Source organism: Acartia tonsa, chromosome 15 (genome assembly GCF_053477335.1).
Source record: "Acartia tonsa isolate MP-2025a chromosome 15, ASM5347733v1, whole genome shotgun sequence".
Lineage (NCBI taxonomy): Eukaryota > Metazoa > Arthropoda > Copepoda > Calanoida > Acartiidae > Acartia > Acartia tonsa.
Genome location: NC_137274.1, coordinates 6,971,085 through 6,989,810, shown reverse-complemented (window position 1 = coordinate 6,989,810; position 18,726 = coordinate 6,971,085). Strand labels below are relative to the sequence as shown.

The 18,726-nt window shown below is 31.0% G+C and overlaps 1 protein-coding gene across 3 annotated transcripts in view; it reads left to right on the top strand.

Moving 5' to 3' along the window:
* LOC145307362 (glutamate receptor ionotropic, kainate 2-like) overlaps positions 1-7,236 on the top strand; it is a 178,030-nt gene extending 170,794 nt beyond the window's left edge. For all 3 annotated transcript variants that reach the window (XM_080149740.1, XM_080149741.1, XM_080149739.1), the window contains 3 exons: positions 783-861; positions 4,213-4,299; positions 5,177-7,236. In XM_080149740.1, the coding sequence (XP_080005866.1) occupies positions 783-861; positions 4,213-4,299; positions 5,177-5,212 (202 nt within the window). In that variant the 3' untranslated portion in view covers positions 5,213-7,236. The remainder of the gene's footprint in view (positions 1-782; positions 862-4,212; positions 4,300-5,176) is intronic.
* The last annotated feature ends 11,490 nt before the right edge of the window (positions 7,237-18,726 follow it).

Sequence of the window (18,726 nt, the reverse complement as noted above, 5' to 3'; positions counted from 1 at the left end):
GGTTATATTAAGCAATACTTTTGTTCCATTAAAAAAAAACACCCTGTATATTGGGGCTTACTGAAAAGGTCTAAAAATAAACTCACTTTGAGGTCCATCAGTGAAAACTGTTTTAACATATTCTTTTTAACCTAATAAGCTTTTTGCAAGGTAGGTAAGCCACTAAGGTAAGAAAAAATCTGAGGTGGATTCTTTAAAAAAAATGGGGTCGCTGCTCGCTTGTGAGACAAAATTATTTTTGTGAAAAATCCTCCTTATTATTTTTAATAATCCACCTCATGTTTTTTTACCTAATAAAACTTTGGGTAGGTGGGTAAGGTACTAAGGTACAACAAATATTTTTGTAGATTTTTTATGTAATTTTGGAAGATTTTTTTTACAAAAATAATTTTGCCTCACAAGCGAGCAGCGACTCTAATTTTTTTTAAAGAATACACCTCAGATTTTTTTCTAACCTTGGGGTGTTGCTTTTGCAAGAAATAGGTAGGTAGCCCCTGACTATTGTAAATATGGCGTTTTTTTCAATTTTGAAAATTTGAGTACCCCCCCCCCCCTCAGACAACGAACAACTATTTTAGTTAAGGTTAGGTTAGGTTATATGCTAGGGAGCCGAGCGCTGCGGCTAGGCATGCAAGTGGCCGAGCTCTGCGGCTAGCCAGGCTGGGGAGCCGAGCGCTGTGGCCAGAATTGTTCGTTGTCGGGGGGGGGGGGGGGGGGGGGTTACTCAAATTTTCAAAATTGAAAAAAAAATTTCTTAGAGGATATTACCGTAAATATTTCAGAGGAGCATCGCAACACAGTCTCCCAACATCTGGATTTGGTAGCAATAATAAGAACTCATGCATGATATCCGCACAACAGGAAACACAAACATCATAGTTTTAAAATTAATTTGGGTTCTAATTAATTTTTAAAGAAGGTGTCCTAACTTTGTGATTAGCTAGTCGGTGGTTTTAGTAAGTAGTTGTTGTAAAATGATCCATAGAATTTAGATATGCAATCATTGTTAAAAAAAATATGTTGGTTTTCAGGTTAAAAAACACAACCAAAAAAAGAAGAAAATTGCCATTATGAACAAAAATAGTAAGACCTTTCGTTTGACAATTTACTTTTTTAATTCTGTTAAGTAATTATTGTAAAAATCTTTTTTGTTGAACCCCGTTAAATCAAAACTTTGGGAGCTCGTCACAAATGGGTTAAAAAATAAAAAAAAACGATGAGCTCCAAATGGATTTCCTATTCTAGCCCTACTTTCCTAAAGTGTACAGCAGATAACCCAATTATTGCAGACCCTATTTTCAGCGACTCCGGAAATTTGTGAAAACAAAGCGATTTATACATTATACATTCAAAATTTTAATGTTTAAAGTTTTAATTTTTTTTTTTGGAAGTTTGAAGCTTTTTTAGCTAATAGCAAATTTCGAGATAGGACGCGGACGCTAGGTACACTTTCGGAAACTAAATTGGAGTTTATCAAAAAAACATCTTTTTCAAAATAAATATAAATGTAAGAAGATGTTTTAAAAATGTTTGACGATTTTTTCATGCAGTTTCTGTACTTGAAAAGAAACACAAAAAAGTCTTTGGCTCTAATAATATTACCTTCATTGGGGAATAGTTATTTTTTGCATCATATTATAAACAGCTTTCTGCAGATATAAAAATTTACAATTATATGTTTTTTTTAGCCATGAGATGTCGAAGGAACGGACAAAAAAACTGTTTTTATGATTGTATATTTATATATTTGTAGAAAACTGGATTTAATACGAGGCTAGACATATTTTATCTGTATGGCTGAGAACTTAAAAGGTGCATTATTTGCCAAATGTACCACTTTTCTGCACTACCTCTCCGATTTTGTTAATACTCTATATTTTGGTCCGTTGGGTGATTCAAGGATGCTGGATGGCCAAAAAAAAGTTTCAGAGTCCCTGGATGTCTAGATATCTAGCTATCTATGAAGGTAGGTAACAAAAATTTAAAAACACCCATTTTTTCACAATTTTAAAAATTAGTTTTTTCATCAATCTTACATCCAACCTATACATTTTATACACCAAAATGATCGTTTATTCATGTAATAAGCGCACATAATGCTATTTTGGCCAAAACTCTAATTTTACAGGGTGTCCAACAAAAAGTGTATTTTGGATATCTAGCGTAATACCCAAAATACCTGTCCGAAAAAAATCATTTTTTTTTGGCTTAAATCCTGTGTTTTATCTGTAGGCATATGTGGTATATAACGGTTTGGAGGACCCGGGACTATAAGGTTGTCAAATTTCATTTTGGAACACCCTGTAAATGTGATTTTTGTGTCTGTAGAGCTAAAACTTGGTCCAAATTGGCTATTTTTTTCAAATTACTCTAATATGTGTCTTAGTATGTTTGGCCATAGTGTTTTCTGACCAGATCAATATTTTCCTATTTTTTGGACACCCTGTATTTTCAAAAAAAGAGAAAATTTTTTTTTGTTTTTTTTTAAATTTTTTTTCTATTTTTAAGTTACTTAAACTGTCATATAGACACAGATTTTGACTAACAACAATAATATTTGCCTATTTTACAAATTTTTACATTTTTGGGACACCCTGTGCATGTTTTTGAAAAATGATGGTTTTTGCCCATTTTTGGGAGGAAGGAGTCGTTTTAAGGCCATAGACCATTTCTTCATTTTTGTAGAACTTTTCAAGATACATCATTTGTTATTTATGCAAAAAGCGCAAAAACCGAACCGTTTTGCCGTTATTCACTGCCAAAGGCGGAATTTTTTACGTTTTTTGCCGTTCCCGAGGATTTAATGCGCATTTTAGGTGGGAAGACGTTGATTATTCAAGATTACTCTTTAATACATTTATTTAGGAAATTTAATTTTCTAAAATTCATATTAAGTCAATTTTTTTGTGCAGTGAACCGTTTTTCGTTGAGAAGGATTTCAATTGTTAAAACAAGAAAATGAAGTGTATATAATATAAATAATTGCTATAACATAAGTAATAAAAGAAACATAAACCATGTGCATTTGAAATTCCTTTTGACAAAAATCGGTTCGATATACAAAAATTTTTACTTCACATGAAATTTAGTAAAATAAAATGCCTAAATAAAAGTATTTTACAGTTATCTTGAAAAATTAACGTCTTCCTACCTAAAATGCGCATTAAATCCTCGGGAACGGCAAAAAACGTAAAAAATTCCGCCTTTGGCAGTGAATAACGGCTAAACGGTTCGGTTTTTGCGCTTTTTGCATAAATAACAAATAATGTATCTTGAAAAGTTCTACAAAAATAAAGAAATGGTCTATGGCCTTAAAACGACTCCTTCCTCCCAAAAATGGGCAAAAACCATCATTTTTCAAAAACATGCACAGGGTGTCCCAAAAATGTAAAAATTTGTAAAATAGGCAACTATTATTGTTATTAGTCAAAATCTGTATCTATATGACAGTTTTAAGTAACTTAAAAATAGAAAAAAAATTTAAAAAAAAACAAAAAAAATTTTTTCTCTTTTTTTGAAAATACAGGGTGTCCAAAAAATAGGAAAATATTGATCTGGTCAGAAAACACTATGGCCAAACATACTAAGACACATATTAGAGTAAATTAGAGTTTTGGCCAAAATAGCATTATGTGCGCTTTTTACATGAATAAACGATCATTTTGGTGTATAAAATGTATAGGTTAGATGTAAGATTGATGAAAAAACTAATTTTTAAAATTGTGAAAAAATGGGTGTTTTTTAAATTTTTGTTACCTACCTTCATAGATAGCTAGATATCTAGACATCCAGGGACTCTGAAACTTTTTTTTGGCCATCCAGCATCCTTGAATCACCCAACGGACCAAAATATAGAGTATTAACAAAATCGGAGAGGTAGTGCAGAAAAGTGGTACATTTGGCAAATAATGCACCAAAAGAATTTTTGCTCACTGTCTCACTAAAATAAGTGAGGCTAGCTAAAAAATTATGTGAAAAATCCTCCAAAATCACATAAAAATCTACTAAAATTAAATAAAATCATGTAAAGGTTTTTAACATAAGATTTTGTTTAATTTTTGTAGATTTTAAATGTGATTTTGGGGGATGTTTTAATAAGGCAGTGAGCCAAAAAGTTTTTAAAGAAACCACCTCTAGTTCTAATTCATAGGATATAAATCTTTTTCGAAACAATATGTGAAATTGATATTATGATGTTGTTGTGATGGTCAGAACCTGCACAACTCCAGCTGTGCTGTCCCCTCAGCTCCTAATGGCTGGATGATACCACAAACACATTATGTACACTATCATCATCAGGTAAACCTGGGTTCTATTTACCGTAGATCAACACTTAGTGCATCCACTAATCGTCGGGAAGGTGATAGGTTCGAATCTCAGTCCGACACAGTGTCATAACTAACAAAGTAAAAATGGTTCCTACTGCTGCTATGTCCGATGCACGACATAATTAGTAGAGTATGAGGAATGCCTTGGCCCAAAACAGGCGCAACTCATTACCATGCACAGTTAAGACTTCTCAGGCAAAGGTCATGCAATAAAAGGATTGGTTGTCTGATTGATGGGTTTTGATACCCTTGGCGATTGAGAGCGTTACACTGAAATTTACAAGTTACACTGCGGCAGCCTGTAGCAATGTTCGAAGGTGACGTGGAGAGGACTTGTATCCGAAGCGTCACCACGCCCCTAGAGTCAATGGCCAATTTATAAAAAAACAGGAATTCACAGGGATAAGACAATGGCTGATAAATAGATCCACATCCACAATAATTATACATAAAATTACCCCATCTGTAGATTATAATTATTGGTTGAATCGTTTCAACACTTGACTTAATGAGTTTCTAAAGTTGTTAAGCTAATGAATAAGAAAACGTTATTATTAAACTTTGGGGAACAATGGTTGAGGCTTTGCCAGCTAGAAAAGAAAGCAAAATTATAACATTAATAACGGCGGGGACCCTGTGTTGTTTATTACACTAGTCCCCAAAGTTTTATACTAATGTATTCTTATTTGTTGAGACAACTTTGGGGACTTTAGTAAACTTTGATTGGTTGATTCATAGCCATACTGGAAAAAAACTTGAGATGTTATAAGAGGATTGAATATCCAAAATATTTTTTTACTGTACAAAGGCATAAGATTTTATAGGAACTTATCTTGTTTTTATTTTAGGAGCAGTGTCCTCACTATTCAAGCAGAATTAATTGATTATACAAATGTTGACAACTATAGAATAGTTTTTCTCGTATTCATTCGAATCCGGTGGATAGGAACCGGTTCTCATCCATACGAAAAAACTATGTCTAGCATCGTATTATATCCAGTTTTCTACGAATATAGAAATGTACAATCATAAGATTAAAACCAGTTTTTTTAGCCGGTGCCTCCGGCACCTCGGGGCTAAAAAAACTAGTTTTAATCTTATAATTGTACATTCTATATCCGCGGAAAGCCGTTTATAATACGATACGAGAAATAACTATTCTCGTATTCATTGGAATTTGGTGGATATGAACCGGTTCTCATCCATACGAAAAAACTATGTCTAGCATCGTATTATATCCAGTTTTCTACGAATATAGAAATGTACAATTATAAGATTAAAACTAGTTTTTTTAGCCCCGAGGTGCCGGTGGTTTTAATCTCATAATTGTACATTCTATATCCGCGGAAAGCCGTTTATAATACGATACAAGAAATAACTATTATCACATTGTATTATAAACAGCTTACCGAGGATATAAAATGTACAATTATACCAGTTTTTTTAGCCCGTGCCTTCGGCATCTTGGGGCTAAAAAAATGGTTTTAATCTTATGATTGTACATTTTTATAATCCTATATAACTGGATATGGTATGATGCTAGACAAAATTTTTCAGTATGGCTGCAAACTGTTTCTAATCCACTGGACATTAATCGGATTCGAAGCCATACTGGAACATAGTTTTAAATCCTTTATGAAAAAAATCTATGTATTTAAGTCTGTATATTCAGTAAGATCCGATGAACCGACCTTTCTAGTTGAAAGTTAGTTCAGAAATCTTAAGGGATAATACAGTAGACAATAATTTCCCCCAGTAATGATAAAAAATTACCCTTCTGTAGATCAATACTATTGGTTAATAGATTTGAAACCAACAAATCAAATTTAATGAAAGTACCGAAGTTGTTAAACCAATAAATAGGATAACATGGTTATAAAACTTTGGGTACCAGTGTAATCTACAGTTCAAAGCCCCCCCCCCCCTCCATGGGTTTCAAATCTTCAATTCAAATTTTTGGATATTTCACTTTACATTGAAAAAAAGAATGTATTTTGTAAAATATCTTTTTATTGATTTTTTGGTCCTTTCACAAAAAGTTCATGTTGAGTACTGAAAAACCTACAAAAAAATAGAATAAAATATGTCTAACCATATGGTGCAAAACCCTGCAGGTCTATCCAATACCCAATACAACCCAACCCAAAAAAAAGACAAATAAACCGGAAACTTCCCCCTCCTTGATTTTCATTTATATAAAAAATAAGGTAGAATGGAGGGAAGGTTATCAGTATGGTTTGGCCGGATGTCCGGCCATTTTCAATACTGTAACCATCCGGATGCCGAATATCCGGCTTATTTATAATAATTGCCGGATAGTTATCAGTGCTTAACGATTACTTATTGTGAAATCATCATTTTATTCCTCTTTTTAAAAGCGAAGCTTTTCTATGATTATTGTCTGTTCGTCTATCCGTAACGGATAGTTATTGTCGTAAATATGATTTAGAACGTTCAACAACTATATAATCATTGCCAGAATGTCCATACGTCCATTTCAAAGATTTAAAAAATAAATGTAATATAATTATTCAAATGATCTGACTTTTTGAATAATTATTCCTAGAACAAAAAAAGAATATAATGTTAAAAGCGGAGAATCTCTATAATCAAGTTTTTAAATTGTATTTGAATAGTTTAGCATGAAATTTATGTACATTTTTTTAAAATTATCAATTTATTTTATGTTTATGTTTTATGAAACTCTACATGTTCATTTGTATTGCCAAATAAGAGCTTCGCTTTCATGGATGTTGTCACCCTTGCTAAAATAGCTTTTGACCCTAAACTGAAAAAATTATAGTTTTTATTATTTTAGCAATTTTAAATTTCTTGTTATATTTTAGCTTTATAAACTTTGTAAATAATAAATAAATGTGTTATTAATAAATAAATTTAATTAATGTTATATATTTATTTTATTTTTTAACCTAAAATAGTTATTTATCGCATTTTATTAAGAACAGCTTTCTGTAGATATTAAAATAAAAAAAGAATATGATTATAACCTGTTTTGTTAGCCCTGAGTTAGGCTTGACAAAAGTGGTATTGATTTTGTGATTTCAATTTTGATATTTGTTAAAAATTGTCTTTGATACGATGCAATACATGATTTTTTACTCCGGCTCCAATATTGGATATTAATATAAGCCAAACTGGAAAGAAATGCTTTTTTTATACTAATCTATTAAACTCAGGGATCTAAAGGGATAAGACAATAGCCAATAAATTGATGTACATTAGTGGTTGAAACGTTTGGACATTCAACCTTATGAACTAATGAACAAAAATCCAATAAAAGTCCCCAAACGAAATAGATAACATTATCAAATTTTTGGGACTAGTGTAATAAACAGATAATTGTCTATCTCCCCAAAAATAGTTATAAACCTTCCCGGGACCTATGAGAAGCTACCCTGTCAAGGAGAACCCGATCGGTTCATATGTTAGCGAGATCTTTCGGTATAAACAAACAGACAAACACCCTGTATTTGCAATTAAATTTATATTCATATATTTAAAAATTAAATTTAAAAGATTTTTATCCTTTAATTTAACGGATTTTTTTTATAAATTTAATATTTGACTATTAACACCTGGTGCATTATTTGCCAAATGTACCACTTTTCTGCACTACCTCTCCGATTTTGTTAATACTCTATATTTTGGTCCGTTGGGTCATTCAAGGATGCTGGATGGCCAAAAAAAAGTTTCAGAGTCCCTGGATGTCTAGATATCTAGCTATCTATGAAGGTAGGTAACAAAAATGTAAAAAACACCCATTTTTTCACAATTTTAAAAATTAATTTTTTCATCAATCTTACATCCAATCTATACATTTATACACCAAAATGATCGTTTATTCATGTAAAAAGCGCACATAATGCTATTTTGGCCCAAACTATAATTTTACAGGGTGTCCAACAAAAAGTGTATTTTGGATATCTAGCGTAATACCCAAAATACCTGTCCGAATAAAATCATTTTTTTGGCTTAAATCCTGTGTTTTATCTGTGTGCATATGTGGTATATAACGGTTCGGACCACCCGGGACTATAAGGTTGTCAAATTTCACTTTGGGACACCCTGTAAATGTGATTTTTTCGCCTGTAGAGCTAAAACTTGGTCCAAATTGGCTATTTTTTTCAAATTACTCTAATATGTGTCTTAGTATGTTTGGCCATAGTGTTTTCTGACCAGATCAATATTTTCATATTTTTTGGACACCCTGTATTTTCAAAAAAAGAGAAAGAAAAATTTTGTTTTTTTTTAAATTTTTTTTCTATTTTTAAGTTACTTAAAACTGTCATAAAGATACAGATTTTGACTAATAACAATAATATTTGCCTATTTTACAATTTTACACACTTTTGGGACACCCTGTGCATGTTTTTGAAAAATGATGGTTTTTGCCCATTTTTGGGGGGAAGGAGTCGTTTTAGGGCCATAGACTATTTCTTCATTTTTGTAGAACTTTTCAAGACACATCATTTGTTATTTATGCAAAAACCGCAAAAACCGAACCGTTTTGCCGTTATTTACAACCTTATAGTCCCGGGTGGTCCGAACCGTTATATACCACATATGCACACAGATAAAACACAGGATTTAAGCCAAAAAAAATGATTTTTTTCGGACAGGTATTTTGGGTATTACGCTAGATATCCAAAATACACTTTTTGTTGGACACCCTGTAAAATTAGAGTTTGGGCCAAAATAGCATTATGTGCGCTTTTTACATGAATAAACAATCATTTTGGTGTATAAAATGTATAGATTGGATGTAAGATTGATGAAAAAATTAATTTTTAAAATTGTGAAAAAATGGGTGTTTTTTACATTTTTGTTACCTACCTTCATAGATAGCTAGATATCTAGACATCCAGGGACTCTGAAACTTTTTTTTGGCCATCCAGCATCCTTGAATGACCCAACGGACCAAAATATAGAGTATTAACAAAATCGGAGAGGTAGTGCAGAAAAGTGGTACATTTGGCAAATAATGCACCACCTATAAAAACAAGGCTCAAAAACAATACAGATGGACAAACGAACATATACAAATATGAGGATTTTTAAATTATATCTGAACGCCCAAGGAATCTACATATCCATATGTAACAGAAACATTAGAGTAAAACACTAGAGGGAGAAAGGGTTAAATAACTGTATCTTTCCATCGCAACCGTCTTGTGCAACATTTCTATTGGGTCATTGAAAATCAACCAATGGTGTCGCCTATATTAAAACAGCCACGTCTATGTGTACCAAGAGATCTCGTTAATCTCTTAATCATAACGGTTCTCCTTTATATACAATGTAGCTTCTCAAAATTGCTGGTAATTGTTGTTCTTGAATTGGTATCTGAATTAAAACAAAGTATGACGACATTCAAATTTATCTATGGTAACTATTTATTTTAAAATAGAGCTTTTCTGTATATACAGTGACAGATGGAACTTATGTTCGCCTTGGCTGTTAGAAATGTCTTATTTATTTTAAACTGGGCATTATAATTCATAGAACAGTTAGGGTACAATTTAAAAAGCGGAGCAACTCTACTATTATTACCAGAAAGTCAGTATGTCAAATATAAACTTAATGGCTGTATAGCACCGCGAGTTAAATCAACACTAATCGGATTTCTGCTCTGTCACAACTTTATCCAATTAATTTCAGGGTCGCCACATTTGATCGATATATTTCCCCAATGTTTAGAGTGATTTTTTACATGTAATTAAACGATTTTTAAATTAAATTATAGCTAAAGATAGAGAAAACTAGTTTATTTATTTATATTAATTCTTAAATTAACTGCTTTATTAATAAAATTTCTCAAAAATGACGACTAAAGTTTATGAATTTTAAAGTCTGATAATTTTTCAAATCAAGCTTTTACACTCATTTTTTTGAAAGTAATTAAAAGAAAATACATTTTTAAACATACCCTAGCAATTTCTTTTCATTCTGATAACTAGAACCAACTGTCTTGACACTTTTTAAAAAAGGGGGTCATTTATGTAATTATTTTCCGTAAAAGTATGTGATCTTCAAGACTAGCAATTTCTTTTCATCCTGATCACTAGAACAAAATGTCTTACTTTTTATAAAAATGGGGTCATTATTTTATGTAAAGGTATGTGTTAACTGAGATAAGGAAGCCTATATTAGAGACCAATCCATACCTCTAACCTTAGAAGGAAGGCGCAAACTATGGGTAAGACGGTACTAACCACTACTGCACATAGTATAGCCTGATATCTTATGGTCAGATGTAGATTTTAATTGCTTTTATAAGGTTTTAATTTGTACTTCAGAAATCTGTAAAAATGTTATTAATACATTTTAAAATTTGGCCAACTATAAACACATTTTTAAAACTTACTGTAAAAAGAGAGAGGGGGGGGGGGAGTTTGTACAATGTACACTTATAGGAAATGAAATTCAGTATCAAATTTTGGGAGGGACATGTGGGCTTGTTTTTTATAGTTATCAGCCTAGTTGCTAGAAGGAAAGTCCCAAAATAAAATGTGTAATGGTTACCTAGTTCGGTTATGTTAATAAAGTTTTCTTTTTAAAAATCAGGTTGAGTAAGTAACAATTACACATTTTATTTTGGGACTTTCCTTCTAGGGACTAGTTGGGCAAAAGACCCCCAAAACATTGAAAATATGAGTTCTGAGCTTATTTTAAAAAAAACAATCTGAATTTTTAAAGAAAACTTTTAACATAAACAAACTAAGTAATCTGTACAGATTTCATTTTACGACTTTCCTTCTAGGGGCTAGTGGGGCAAAAGACCCCCCAAAACTAAAAATATTAGTTCTGACCTTATTTTTAAAGACATCAACCTGATTTTTAAAAAAATCTGTTATGAATACATAGTTCAGTTATGTGAAAAAGGTTTCATTAATATATCAGCTTAATATCTATAAAAATGAGCTCAAACTAATATTTTTAGTTTGGTGTTCTTTTGCTCCACAAGCCCCTAGAAGGAAAGTTACTAAATGAAATGTGTAATGGTACTTAGTTCAGTTATTTTAAAAAAAGTTTTCTTTAAAAAAATCAGATTGATATCTTTAAAAATAAGCACAGAACTTCTATTTTTAGTTTTGGGGGGTCTCTTGCTCCACCAGCCACTGGAAGGAAAGTCCCAAAATGAAATATGAAATGATTACTTAGTTCAGTTATTTTTTAAAAAAGTTTTCTTTAAAAAATCAGGTTGATATCTTTAAAAATAAGCTCAGACCTCCTATTTTTAGTGTTTTGGGGGGTCTTCTGCTCCACAAGCCCCTAGAAGTAAAGTCCCAAAATGAAATGTGTGATGGTTACTTGGTTCAGTAATTTTTAAAAAAGTTTTCTTCAAAAAAAAATCAGGTTGATATCTTTAAAAATAAGCTAAGAACTCCTATTCTTAGTTTTGGGGGGTCTCTTGCTCCACAAGCCCATAGAAACTTTTATACCTATATAAATTTACATTTATGTTTTAAAAAAATGTTTGAATAATAAAAAAATATTTTATCCGAAAATAATATTTGTGGGGAAATTTTTGTTTTCAAGTTGGCACACCTGAAATATATGTGCATATGCCGCGTAATGACATATTATATGCACATACAGGTGTACAGTTCGTAAATTTAATTGTAACAATACGTTTGATGCTAAATTTATTATTTAACGTGTTGTGATTATTTGATGGAACGTGACTAAAGTGCCAAATAATAACAAATAATTTTAGTAGTGGAAAAGTAACAACGTAAGGCGCCGTGATAGCTGGTATTTATTTAAGAAAAGTAGCTTCCTAAGAAAAATAGTCTCCAATATGGCCTCAGCGCTCGGCCCCCTAGCCTATAACCTAACCTAACCTAAGCTATGATAGCCTCAGAACATTTATTTAAGAAAAATATCATCAACTGATTATACATAAGTGGTTTAGATTTTTGTGGATTTCCAAAAAGTGGTTGGTAGATTTTTACAATTTGTAATATTGTTTTTACAATTTTTAATAATGTTTTTACAATTTTTTGGTTAGGTTAGGTAAGGTTATAGGCTAGGGGGCCATGCTACTTTGTCCGAAGCTACTTTGTCTGAAGCTCCGATATATGCACTATGGCACTTAACAATCTAATTCAGTGTAGAATATTTAAACTCTAAAACAAACAGACAAATTTAGAAAATCCATTGTTTTAAGACAAGTTTTGACTATTTTTCTATTTATGTGTTTATCAAAAACATAGGTAGATAGACAACAAGAGAAAGAGCGAGTAAGTCCCCCCCCCCCACCATCCTAGGACCAATTAAGGTTGTCAATGGGGCCAGACTCTTAAAAGTTAGGTCAAAAAATAATATTTTTTTACCTTGATTTTTGATGCTCCCTACTAAAAAATTCCAAATCTCAATAATCATTTTACAAATTTCCTTCAAGTATAGCCCTCTATCTTTCACACACAGAAATGAGATAGAAAAACTAGAGGGTGGGGCGTCTCCTCCCACCCCCCCCCCCTCCCACCTTCACCCCCCTACATTATTGTAATTTATATCACCAATGTGTTAAGATTTTAACAAGAACATCTATAGGTATTAATTTAAATAAAATTTGACTCATGTATTAGTTAACCTATGATTTAAATGTGGATGTAAATAAGCTGGGTCTATCTTATGGGCTAGGGCACTCCCCCTACTACAAGAAATAATCACAAAGTACCAATTTTTACATCTTTAATATGATGCAGTGGGGTCAATACAATAAAAACTAAAAAGTAAAAAAAAATTTAGAAGCAGATAAATGTATTAAAAATAAGATTAACATGATAAACATAAAATCAAGGCGTTATCCTCTTAGAAATTTTCTTTCAATTTTTTTCAATTTTGTAAAAGCTACTATGAAAATATAAAAAAAACCCGCAACTTTGTTTCCTTCACATGATGAGAAAATAAATTTTGATACTTATTACTTAATATAAACTTACATGCTAAACACAATAATAATATTAATATTTTGATACTTATTACTAAATATAACCTTACATACTAAACACAATAATAATATTAATATTTGGATACTTATTACTAAATATAACCTTACATACTAAACACAATAATAATATTCATATTTGGATACTTATTACTAAATATAACCTTACATACTAAATACAATAATAATATTCATATTTGGATACTTATTACTAAATATAACCTTACATACTAAATACAATAATAATATTCATATTTTATTAATAAGTAAAAAAGCATTAAAAAGTTACCACCCTTTTTTGGTGGATTTTTATAAAGATAATTTTATGAGGGAATTTTTTAACATTAACATTTTTTAACAATTTGAAGGAAAAGATCACTGTAAAGGAGAACCCTATCAGTTCATCGGTTAGCGAGATCCTTTGGGACGGACAAAAAATGCTTACTACTTTATATAATAGGATTTATAGGTTAATATAGATAAAGCCAATATAGTAACATGATGTTTAATGAATAGAACACCTTAACCTAATACAATCAAGAAATATTAGTAAAATCTCCATATAAAGAATAAAATTATAAAATTAAATAAATGAAATTATAAAAAAAAATAATTTCTGAGCTACTTAATAGCCTTTTAAAATATTTGATCCAGCAGAGGAAGTGTAAAGTGCCTTAAAAATGACGTCATACAATGAAATGACCAATGATAGGCCAGTATATAGATAGATAGATAGATGTATTTCAACATAAGCATACAAAATGATAATAATATTTCTTACACATATTTACAAAATTTTATGCATAGTTTGGTACTTTCATAACCTGGGTTGGCCGTTGCAAAAGCTGTAAGTACCGATTTAAGACTAACATATTCAAATGATTTTTTAATGTTTCTAGCTACATAGAAATTTTAATCAGATATTTAAATTGGATATATACATATAACATATAAATAGGTTTAAATAGTATAAATAAATAGTAAGGTATTAATGATGCTATTTACACTATGATACAATGGGGTTGGAGAAATTCAAATTTTGATAGTAAATTAAGGCAAATTTTAATTATTTTTACAGACAAAACATTTTTGCTTATTACAATTAAAACTCTTATATTTATCTAAAGCTTTCTTTTTGATGAGATTTTTAGTGGAATTTTTAGTTTCAGCACACCTTATAGCAGTGTCTAGGTTGTTCCATATTTTAACAAAGCAAACATTAGGAAAAGTTTCTAGAGCTTTATGTTTAGGTAAAGGTACTTTTAATTTCATTACTCTGTTGGATAACATTGGTTCAAAAATATTATTGAATGAGTCTGGCATTTGTCCTGCAAGGAAACTTTTTACAAAGCTACCTATGTTAACAGTCATAATATCTTCAAGTTTAAGTAAATCAAGTTTTTCAAGTAATGGATCTACATGAGCATTGTACTTTGCATTAGCGACATATCTCACAGATTGCTTTTGTTTTAATAATAATCTACTCATTCCCTCACATTTAGCATTACCCCATGTTATAATAGAAAATTCCAAGTGCGATTTTACAAGGGAATTATATATAGATTTACGAATTTTAGTTGGTGCAAACTTTTTCAATTGATTTAATACAAAATTAGCACTAGATACTTTGTTAATAACTGAGTTTATATGGTGTTCTCACGTTATAAACTCATCTAGATGAACACCTACAAATTTAAATGATTTAATACTACAATCATTTCCAATTCTTTCAATCTTTTCACCACCAATTTTTATGACTAGAGAATCTTGGACACACTGCATTTTTTTGGTTCTAAAAACCATAAACTTAGTTTTGGCAACATTAAGTGAAAGTTTATTTGCTTGAAACCAAAGTTTAGCTTTTTCTAGTTCAATATTAACCCTTTCCTCTAATCTTTTTAAATTGCTATCACTGTGTGCAAAAATTGTGTCATCAGCAAAAAGTGAAGAAAATATATCAATTGCATTTGGCAAGTCATTTATATATAATAAAAACAGTATAGGACCCAGAACACTACCCTGTGGGACTCCATGGGTTATGTTTTGAATAGATGATTTGACACCATTAATTTCTACATATTGAGAACGATTATTTAAATAAGAATGAAACCATTTATTTGATAAACCTTTAAAACCATAATGGTTTAGCTTGGTTAAAAGAATTTGGACATTGCAAGTATCAAATGCCTTTTTTAAGTCAATGAAGCACCCCAGTGTGTATTCTGGTGTTTGAGAATCAAGACCTTGGTATATTTTATTCAATAATTGAATTAAGGGCTGTGTTGTGTTGTGCTTGGGTCTAAATCCATACTGATGTTTATAAAGAATATTGAACTTATTTAAGTATTTAAACATTTGACAGGCAACTATTTTTTCCAGTAGTTTAGAAAAGGCATTTAATATACTAATAGGTCTATAGTTATCAAATGAATTATTCCTTCCTGATTTAAAGATTGGCAAAATTTTAGCGCATTTATAATTGTTTGGAACAAAGCCATGTTTAAATGAAAGATTAAATAGGTGAACAACAGGATCTATAATACTTGGCATAATTTCTTTTAAAAGTTTAGTAGAAATATTGTCAGGTCCACAACTTAGTTTAGGTTTTAGCTTATTGAGAGTAGAAAAAATTATTTGAGGGGTGATTTTTTGAAAGACAAAATTTTCATTGACTGGAACCCCAAGGTAGTCATTAAAATCATTTTCGCAAAATGGAATTTCATCTGCTAGGCTGGGACCAACATTAATAAAAAAATTGTTAAAACCCTCACAAATATCTTGAAAGTTTTCATAAGATCTGTTATCATCAGTAAAAAGATTTGGGATAGAATGCGTTTTTTTATTCTTGTTAATAAGTTGATTAATTGTAGACCAAGTTTTTTTCATGTTAGACGAAAATTCATTGAATTTAGAAAAATAATACTCTTTTTTGGCTTTCCTAACTGCAGATTTATAAACATTATTTGCAATGACAAATTTTCTATTGCTATCAACGGTTTTATCCTTAAATTTTTGTCTTAATAACATTTCTTTTTTCTTTCTTAGGTTTAATAAAGCTGGTGACATCCAGGGATTTTGGGGGATAACTCTTTTGTTGGGTTTTATAGTTTTAAAAGGGAAACATTTTTCAAAGTTTTCATTGATAACATTAGAAAAGTTTTCAAAAGCACTCTCTGGATTACAATCTGTAGTTATGTCAGACCAATCAAAAGAGGATAAGGATTGCTTAAATATTTCAGTATTTTCATTAGACATATTTCTTTTTTGTATAAAAGAATCTTTGTTTTGCTTAGGATTACTAACATTTAAGTAAAACATTGGGAGATGGTCAGATAGACTTGAGTAAATAAGTCCGGCATTGTAATTATCCATCCTTTTATTTGTAAAAATGTTATCAATCAAAGTGGCACTTGTTGGTGTAATTCTGCTAGGTAATGTAATAACTGGTAAAAAAGAATGAGAGATTAACATATTTAAAAAGTCGTTGGTTGGAGAATGTTCATTATATTTAAGCAGATTAATATTTAAGTCAGAGCAAAGAATTATTTCTTCTGCATTCATAATTTTGAGAGAAGTTAGAGTTGTATTAAGCCAATCAGAAAAAAATTGTATATTGCTATTAGGTATTCTATAAATATTTGCGATTATCTTAAACTTGTTTCTTGAAATGTAAACTTTAATTATTAAAGATTCAAAATTGTCATTAAAGCACGAGAATTCTTTGATAATTTCATAGTTTTTTAAGTTAGATAAATAAATAGCCAAACCCCCTCCCCTCTTTACTTCCCTATCTTTTGAGATTAGATTATAATTATTTAGACAGACTAAATCTTGATTTTTGATTCCCCACGTCTCTTGGACACATAAACAAGAGAAATTAAAGTCTTTGTTTTTGGATTCCTCTATCAAGTCTCTAAGATCATTTGATTTATTTGAAATACTGCGAATATTTAAGCTTAAAACGGAAAAAATTTCACTTTTATTACTAACTAGCGATTTAAATTCATTTTGATCAACATACTTACAACTATGCCCAAAATCACTATTCAATACAAGCTCATTCTGACCATTACTTGAAATTAAATCTATATCATCATCAAAGCCCTATAATAACAGATAAGTTTAAATTTTACAATTAAAAAGTGCCAGTTTGGAAAATTAATTTTATAAGTTATACTATTAAACCCCAAAATAGTAAACTTGATTATCATATAGTAAGAGATTGGTGACATACAATAGAGATAAAGTGTAGAGTGGTGACGTTAGTTTAGACATATATTAGATTTGAGATCAGAGAATGATTTTTAAATTTAGAATCAATTTAATTCTTTTTCACGTATTTTGGCTTTGTATCAGATTTAACACCAACATGATTAGGCAGATAGTTGTCGATATCACTTATGGTGTAAGTAAACGAATTTTCACTTTTGGGATAGTAAGTTAGCCAAACGGGTTTTTCGCCTTCTTTGACAGTCATGTTAATGTCTCCATTTTGGTTTGTGTCAAATTTGTGAATGGATCCTTTTTTCTTTAGAAATTTGATATGACCTAAAATCTTATAACGATTTTTAGTTAGCTGGAAGTTTATGAAGAACCTTTGTCTGGGAATGGATGACTTTACCTTCGGCCCAGGATGTGAAGAGTCACATTTCTTGGTCATATCCTCCCCCTCCTTCTTGTCCCCCTCCCCCTCCTTCTGGTCCCCATACCCCTCATTCTTGACCCCCTCCCCACGCAGAGCCCCGCCTCCATTTTTCGGTATATCTGACTTCTTTACTCCTCCTCTTTTGACAGCGGAAACCAAATCAAAATAGGGTGACCCATTTTTTCTGTTCCAAATTTTTAGCAGGACTGAGTTGTTTTTTAGTTCATGTACTGCTGTTATGTCAGATTCAGGAATTCTGACTCCATAGCACTCATGGACAAGATCTAATGTCCTATCTGTCAGAGTTCTTGTGTCCTGTTCATCATGGGGTTCAAAGAGACTTTTCCATCCTTTTTCAACATTAGGCGGGCTAGTAAGTATAAAGTTGCCCTTAAGATTACGTTGCAATGAGTAATCTGCCGTATTCAACGCTTCTTTAGCCTCAGCCTTAGCAGTCTTCACATCATCCTTCAGATTTGTGCATTTGCCATCTTTGCCAACAGTTTTCCACTCTGATCCACTAGTGGAAATTATGTGCTGGCAAACAATAAATAGGTAGTTTAAAAGTGCTTTGTTGTTATTAACATCGACTTCACACTTTTCTCTTCCTATTTTCTTCAATACATCTTTCACTACCTCGACATCAACTTTCTTGGCCATTTTTTTAGAAATAAAAATTTTGTGTCACCCTACTAGTTTAACTGTAATTCACATGAATAGGATTATAGCGGTCAAACTAATTATGTGTTGCTTGCTTGAGAACTAGATCACAATACCAA